We start from the raw sequence: 8437 nt of genomic DNA, 5'->3' as shown, positions 1-8437 counted from the left end.
TTCGTCCTTGAGAAGATGATAAAAAAATTCTTGTTCCCCAAGTACCATATCTTAGTGCAATTGGTACTCTAATGTATCTTGCAAATTGCACATGGCCTGACATAGCCTTCTCAATAAATTTGCTAGCAAGATATAGTTCTGCACTAACTCAAAGAAATTGGAATGGAATCGAGCATGTATTACGCTACCTTTGTGGAACGACTGACTTGGGATTATTTAATCCAAAAGGGTCAAATCCACAGTTGATTGGATATATAGAAGTAGGTTATCTTTCTGATCCACATAAAGGCCAATCACAAACATGTTATTTGTTCACTTGTGGGAACACTGCCATTTAATGGAGATCCGTCAAGCAAACGTTATCTACTACGTCCTCCAATATTGTGATCTATGAAGCAAGTCATTAGTGGATTTGGCTAAGATCAGTAATTTAACACATTTGAGAAAAAAGTGGCTTATTATCAATCAAAGAAAGCTCCAGAGTCTTATATGAAGACAATGCCGCTTGTATTGCTTAGATCAGGGGAGGATATATCAAAGGTGATCGAACCAAGCATATTTCACCAAAATTCTTTTATACACATGAGCTCCAAAAGAACAGTGAAATTGATATCAAGCAGATACGGTCAAGTGACAATTTGGCAAATTTACTCACTAAGTCATTACCAGCTGCAACATTTAAGAAGATAGTACACAATATTGGCATGCGTCGGCTTAAAGATCTTTGAAGATATTTGTACTCATGAGGAGGAGAAAATGATCTATGTTGATTGTACTCTTTTTCCTTTGCTTAGGTTTTTTCCACTAGGTTTTCTTTTGCAAGGTTTTTAATGAGGCAATTCAAAGGCACTTAAAAACTCACTAGAATATTGTACTATTTTTCTTTCGCCACTTGTTTTTTTCCAATTGAGTTTTACCTTGGTAAGGTTTTAACGAGGTAGGTTTTTTTTTTAAATAATTTTTTTAATTTATTATTATTTTTATTATACAATATAGAATTTTTATTCTATGATAATCTAAGTGTATATGTGTATGAAACTCCTTCCTGGAGACTTGAACCCCGGCTCTTACCCCCAACATCCTACAAACATTTATACTAATAGAGTGACCACCGCACCAACGGTGCGCGATGATAACGAGGCAGATTCTTAGCGAGTGATGGGAGTGTTATATACTATTTATTTTTTGTTTTACACTATTCCCTTTTTAATTTTTACTCTAATCTAATCTAAATGTATATGTATGTGAAACCCCCTCCTAGAGACTTGAACCCCGACCCTTACCCCCTGACCCTTACAAACATTTATACTAGTAAAGTAACCACCACACTAATGGTGTGTGATAGTAACAAGGCAGATTCTTAGTGAGTGATGGGAGTGTTATACACTATTTACTTTTTGTTTTACACTATTCCCTTTTTAATGTAACCCATTTACTCTTTATGGGTTCATCACATTAAGGGTCCGTTTGGATAAAACTTATTTTACTGAAACTGAAAACTGAAAATATTGTAGTAAAATAATTTTTAAATATGTGAATAGTACCGTGAGACTAATTTTTAATGAAAAAGTTGCTGAAAAGTTGATTAAAATGTGCTGGAAAAGTTGCTAAGGTGTGCACTGTTCACACTATATTAAGTCAACAATCACGGTACAGAGAAGGAAAAAAAAAAAAAGGCTGAAACGCGTAAAAGTCCAAACGTGGACGCAAAATGCAGAAATAATCCTATCCAAATACATACTAAATGGGTGCAGCAACTTTAAGGGATGTTGCCCCTTTGAAGTTGCTTCATTAGTTCATCTTCCACCCATATATATTAGCCTTCGCTCCCATTATTTATATATATATATATATATAATATCAATTTCAAAAATAATATATCGTGGTAGATGACCACTAGACAAGAAATAATTTACATATAATATAATTCTCATATTTTATTTTTTTGCCTATATATCTAACAACAAGGACATGTTTGTTACACACCGTGTCCGACTTTTCCCCTATTACAAACCATCCAAACCACTTAACTCTCTGAGCAACATAAATTGTACCATACCCAAAAGCAATTTGAACACAAGCAAAAAACCCAGTTCTTTACTTCAAGTAGAGCCACAATGGAGGAGATAACAGAAGAGCTGGACCAGCCCTTAAAGAAAGCAAGTAGGTACTCTTACTCATGCAGAGAACAGAGCATCAAGCTGCAAGCGTCCCAAAAGGAAGATAAAGATTAAAGTGTAAACTGCTACACCCTGTGTTTGGTAAAGAGATGGTGAAACATCTTTTTTTGCTGCTGATAATATCTCATCCTTGCTTCCATGACTGAACCAACTTGGCCAATGCAATTCGTGAAGACCCACCTTCACTCGTTGCCACAATTGCTTCTTCTTTCTTAGCCTTGACGCGCTCCCTTATTGAGTTTCCCTCCTCCGAGTCCATCAACTCTCTAACTCGCTTCTCCACCTCGGCCGCACTCACCAATCCTCCTTCCGACTCGTTCATCGGCAAAGCTAACTTCAACTCCTCCACCAACAAAGTCTTGTTAAACCTTTGCTCCGCGTACAGTGGCCACGCCACCATTGGCACGCCTGCAACAACCGATTCCAGCACCGAGTTCCACCCACAATGAGTCACGAACCCAGCCACCGAGTCGTGATTCAACACAGCCACCTGAGGTGCCCATTGCTTCACCACTAGTCCCCTCTCTTTGGTCCGATCCAAGAACCCGTCTGGGAGTAACGAATCCAAATCTGGTTCAGGTGTTGGCGAGAAGTCTTTGCTTTCTTCCTTTGTAGGTGGACTCCGAACTACCCACAAGAACCTTTGCTCACTTCTCTCTAACCCTACAGCTATTTCCTTCAATTGCTCCTTTGAGAACAAGCCCATGCTTCCAAAGCACAGAAACACAACGCTTCTGCTAGATTGCTTGCCCAGCCATTTCAAACACTGCTCATCTTCATCACCACGTCGTTCATTTGAAGCAATCAATGGTCCAATGCAAAAGATAGGTGGGGTGGGACCGTCTGGGACACAAAGTCCATTTGATATAGTTTCCAAGGCTGTTGGTTCGAGTGAGTCAAACGAGTTAGCAATGATTCCAGCGGATTTTGGCAAATGGGTTGCGATGTTTACGAAGCATGAATAGGTTTCTTTGGTTCTATCAAGCGTTGGGTCAGGCATATGGGATGCAGGGAAGGGTGGTAAGCCTGGGACGTGAAGAAGTGTGTGGTTTAAATCTTTGAAACTTTTGGTGGTGCTTTTGTGAAGGCTTGGTAAGTAAATGATCATGGAGAGGCAGCTGATTCCGGATGTGAAGAAATAGTAGGTTGGGATGTGGAGTGAAGTGGCGATTTTGAGGGCGGTGCTGCAGAAAAGGTCAATAATGAAAGCTTGGATAGGGGAAGATTGAGAGATTGATAAGAGGGCGTTGTGGACATGAGGGTTGGTGCGGTTAAGGTGCTCAAACATGAAAAGTTCGATGGAGGGGAAGGAAATTGGGTCGAGAGGGGGAGAGGGAGCGGGGAGGTGGTGGAAAGTGATGGAAGGGGTGGCGGCGGAGACGGAAGCGATGTATGGGGCGGTGGAGCCAACGTTGATGGATGGAGTAGTAGTGATGAGGATGTGGATGGAGATGGAGTGTGAAGGGTGGTGGTTGAGGATGAGTTTGCCTAGCTCTACCATGGAGATTAGGTGACCCATGAATGGTGATGAATACAATACTATGGTCTCCATTTTGGTCTCTCGACTCTATGCGTGTATGAACTATGAAGAGAGCTTCACATTGTGTGTTTACATACCTGTAAATATTAGTGCACATAGGTGTGTTGGAATGACGTGGCAGGTAAGCATATCATCCATTTTTAAGGAGCCGTGTATTTCCCATTGGTTGGAATGATGTGGCAGGTAAGCATATCATTATTTTTAAAGAGTCTTTGTCTTTTTTCTATTGACTTGGACTACAAAGGTAACTAGGTAAGCGTGTTGATAATATAGTTCCTAACTACTTAATAATTTCACCTTCCTAACTACTTAATAATTTCACCTAGACTTCTTGTTTGTAGTAGTAAGTCAACAGATTAAACACGCACAGGTATACCAAATACAGTGAAATTAGTTTTATATCTTAAGATAATAGTAAGTAAACAGATACTCAAGTGCAGAGATATATGGTACTATATCGATCAAATACATGATAGATTTCCTTCCCACGCACATGCATACCGAACACATTTGTCACTTGAAACTCTTGCATTGGGGTTGAGGAGCTAATTTATGTAGAGCAAAAAAAATAAAAATAAAATAACGTACACAGTGTGGGGAGGAAGTACACTCCCAAAGTTTGCAATAACAATCCGTTTGATATTGTAAAAATACATTAAAAATATTAAATTCATTTTTTATTGTGTTTGGGTAATGCGCAATAAATATACTTTTAGTACGATGGTTACTCCACAAATATAAATGTTTATGGGATATGAGGAGTAAGGGTCGATATTTAGTATTTAGAGAAAAAACAAAGGGAAAGAAAACACTGCTTTGTAGGTGTTTAGTATTTGGAGGCACGTAGAAAAGAAAGGAATAAGATGAATGAGAAAAAAAAATCATAAAAATTTATTTTGTTATTTTATTTTAATAAATTATAAACTAATTATTAATTATAAGGATATAAAGTAATTTTACAAAAGAGTGTGTATATCACACTCACATAAAATCGCACACACACAATTTGAAATTTTTTCTTTTTTTGGTAAGCACAATTTGAAATTAATAGCATCTTACACCAAAGTGTAAATTTGAGCCTCTAGAAATGAAAAAGGTTGAGAAGAACTAGGGTAGAATGTGATCTTCTTTTTCTTTTCGTTTTTTTTTTTTTTTTATTTTTATTTTTTTTTTTAAATTTTTTAAATTTTTTAAATTTTTTAAATTTTTAATTTTTTTTTTAATTTTTAAATTTTATCATATGATATGGTTTTAATGCTACACTTTGTAAACGTGATACGTACGATAATTATGTATGTGTTTGGATTCGAATTATAAGTAGTTGCGTTTGTGTTTTTTGACTTCATTTTTTTTTTTTTTTTTTGTTCTAGCCGCACTATTTAACCAAGTCAACCATGAACAATGCATCCGTGTACTGTTCACAGATCCACAAATTCCACTTTTCAGTAATTTTTTCATTAAAAATAGGTCCTACGGTACTATTCACACATTTAAATTATTTTACTACAATGTTTTCAGTTTCAGTTTCACCGTGGAAAAGTCAATATTTGTGGCTACCGTGGAAAAGTCAATATTTGCGGCTGAACAGTGATGAACAGTAACTGATTACTCTTGAAACGCGAGGAAAAAAAAAAAAAGGGACGCGTTTACTGTAGCGTGGGTCCCATACCCAAAACGCAAACGCTAAAACGCACATAAACCTCCAAACCAAACGCTCACTATGTATACAAAATGAATGATATATTTTAAGTGAATTATTTGATTAATTTATAATTAACTTGATTTATAATAGTGTTGCCCAGATTCAAAGGAATATCCTTGTAAACAGTACTATCTCGTATCTAAAGACCGAACGATTGTGTTGAATGATTTAGGGGGAAAAAACAAGTAAGAAGAATGGTTGTATTGAATGTTAGGAATGACACGTTTCACCAAGAAAATGAATGGGAGAGATGAATGGGATTTATGCAGTCCTGCTAACAGTCAACAGACAAGAGACATCCACACGTGGCACATATTTAAGAGCCATGCCTATTTTTTGATGATAAGAACTATGCCTTTCTTCTTCTTCTTCTTCTTCTTCTTCTTCTTCTTCTTCTTCTTCTTCTTCTTCTTCTTTTCTTTTTTTTTTTTTTTTAATGGTACACTATGCCTTTCACATAGAAAGTACTTCCATAATGTCCATTTATATTATAAGGACTACGACAGTGTCTATTTTTTAATTCCAAAAAAAAAAAAAAAATCCACTTTCAATTTTCAAATGATAAGAACTAAGACACTTGTCAATTCATTCTTTTTTATTGAGAATCTTGTCATTTCATTCTATATGGACTTACATAACTGATATGGATGAAATTTTTAAATAAATAAATATATATATATATATCTGATATGGCTGAAAGTTTTTAAATAAATAAATATATATATATATATATAACTGATATGGATGAAAGTTTTTTTTTTTTTTATTTAACCAAAAAAAAAGTTTTTAAATAAATAAATATATATATATATATATATATAGACAAAACTCAACTAAAATACCTGTTTTTTAAGGATTTAGTAAAATTTAATAAAATTAGATTTTAAGATAATCAGCATTTAAAATACCGACGAGATGTCATATGCCGTGACGTAAAAGTTTCAGTATTACTTGAAGATGGTGCGCTTGGACAGAACTTTGTCCAGAAAAATTAAGCACAAACCGATATGAAATGAATATTTATTAACTTTTGTTGGTGACGTGAAGTCATGTATTGTTCTTTTGAGCAATCGCAGCTACCACCATTCACGAGTTTTCCACAATTTTAATATATAAATATGTAGTTTTGGAGAGGCAGTGTGTAGTTTATATTATATATAGTTTATCATTTCCGATTTTATCAGTGTGGAGTCTGTGGGTGTCTATTTCCCATCTACCATTCTCTCTAGTTTCTCTCTCGGGATCTTTCTTACTTTTTCTGCTCTTACCTGTAGCCTTTTCGTGTCTGTTATTGTGTTTGGAGTAACCAGTGCTATGTTAAAATTTTTGTGAACTTAACCACTGGATCAGCCTTGATATACGTCGGAAACACAAGAGGCAGCAACTCATTCTTCTCTTTCTTGTGACAATGGAGGATGCCATAGTTCTATACCCTTCTCCAGGCAGAGGCCATCTGATCTCCATGGTAGAGTTTGGCAAGCTCATACTCAAACATCAACCTTCTTTCTCCATCACAATCCTCATCTTAAGCGACCCAAACACAAATACTAACTCCACCGCACCAAATTATGTAGCAAGCTCTACTACCCAATACATCGCCACCGTCAATTCCACCACCCCATCTATCACATTCCAACACCTACCCCCCATCTCTGAAATTCCACGCAATACTGCTTCCCCTGTAGAACTCAGCTTCTTAATCCCACGCCTCAACAACCCAAATCTCCACCAAACCCTCAAAACTATTTCCCAAACCTCCAAACTCAGAGCCTTTATCATGGATTTCTTCTGTGATGCTGCTTTCGAAGTGGCCACAAACCTTGACATTCCCACTTACTATTTCTTCACCTCTGGCGCAAGCGGTCTAGCTTTGTTTCTATACATGCCCACCTTGCATAAAAACGTGGATAAAAGCTTCGAAGATCTCGGTAACATGCTTTTTGATATTCCTGGCACACCGCCTATCCCAGCTTCGGACATGCCAGGAGGTATATCAGATCGTACCACTCAACGGTATGAATATTTCTTAAACACAGCAACTCACATGGCCAAATCAAATGGGATTTTTGTAAACACGTTCGACTTGCTTGAAAAAAAAGCTATCAAGGCAATATCGGATGGACTATGTGTCCCAGATGGACTAACTCCCCCAATATTTTGTATTGGACCATTGATATCAAGCAGCATTCAAGATGGAGATGAGCACGAGTGTTTGAAATGGCTAAACTCCCAACCGAGTCGGAGTGTTGTGTTTCTATCTTTCGGAAGCATGGGATTGTTTTCAGCGAAACAGTTGAGAGAAATGGCGGTGGGGTTAGAAAATAGTGGTCAAAGGTTCTTGTGGGTGGTAAGAAATCCACCGCCGGATAATGAGAAAGAGCCAAACTTGGAGGAATTCTTGCCAAAAGGTTTCTTGGAAAGGATAAAGGATAAGGGGTTTGTGGTGAAACAATGGGCTCCACAGGTGGAAGTGCTGAGTCATGAGTCGGTGGGTGGGTTCGTGACTCACTGTGGGTGGAACTCAGTGCTTGAAGCAATTAACGTTGGTGTGCCAATGGTTGCGTGGCCATTGTATGCGGAGCAAAGGTTGAATAGGGTGTTTTTGGTGGAGGAAATGAAGGTGGCATTGGGTTTAAAGGAGATGGAAGATGGGTTGGTGAGTGCAGAAGAGTTGGAAAAGCGAGTGAGGGAGTTATTTGAGTCAGAAGTTGGGAAAGAGGTGAGAGAGAGAGTTTTGGGCTTCAGAGATGAAGCTATGGTAGCCCAGAAAGAAGGTGGTTCCTCTCATGTTGCATTAGCCAAATTGGCCCAGTTGTGGAAGCAAACCTAACATGAATTATATACTGTGTGATTAATTTATTGCCTTGATTTACAATAGTGTTGCCCAGTTTCAAAGGAATACTAGTGTTAACACTTAACAGTATCTCGTATATGAGGCCGAATAATTGTGCTTGTATAATTGAAAGATTCAGGGAATAAAAAAAAGGGAAGAAGAATGGTTGTATTGACTGTTAG

The 8437-nt window shown here is 37.3% G+C and overlaps 2 protein-coding genes across 2 annotated transcripts; one reads left to right on the top strand and one right to left on the bottom strand.

Annotated features, from left to right (window-relative positions):
• Positions 1-1956: 1956 nt before the first annotated feature.
• LOC115960837 (UDP-glycosyltransferase 88B1-like) lies at positions 1957-3843 on the bottom strand. Its single transcript, XM_031079829.1, has one exon. The coding sequence runs from the start codon at positions 3730-3732 to the stop codon at positions 2305-2307; it is 1428 nt and encodes a 475-aa protein (XP_030935689.1). The 5' UTR covers positions 3733-3843; the 3' UTR covers positions 1957-2304.
• Positions 3844-6490: 2647 nt separating this feature from the next.
• LOC115958992 (anthocyanidin 5,3-O-glucosyltransferase-like) lies at positions 6491-8294 on the top strand. Its single transcript, XM_031077273.1, has one exon. It carries the CDS (start codon positions 6831-6833, stop codon positions 8250-8252), a length of 1422 nt encoding a protein of 473 aa, XP_030933133.1. The 5' UTR covers positions 6491-6830; the 3' UTR covers positions 8253-8294.
• Positions 8295-8437: the final 143 nt, after the last annotated feature.

This window comes from Quercus lobata, chromosome 9 (genome assembly GCF_001633185.2).
Source record: "Quercus lobata isolate SW786 chromosome 9, ValleyOak3.0 Primary Assembly, whole genome shotgun sequence".
NCBI classification, from domain to species: domain Eukaryota; kingdom Viridiplantae; phylum Streptophyta; class Magnoliopsida; order Fagales; family Fagaceae; genus Quercus; species Quercus lobata.
This window is presented reverse-complemented; position numbering and strand designations above follow the sequence as displayed.

Bases quoted from the DNA above. Each gene is read 5' to 3' on its own strand.
- LOC115960837 (XM_031079829.1), bottom strand. From the start codon at position 3,732: ATGGAGACCATAGTATTGTATTCATCACCATTCATGGGTCACCTAATC.
- LOC115958992 (XM_031077273.1), top strand. From the start codon at position 6,831: ATGGAGGATGCCATAGTTCTATACCCTTCTCCAGGCAGAGGCCATCTG.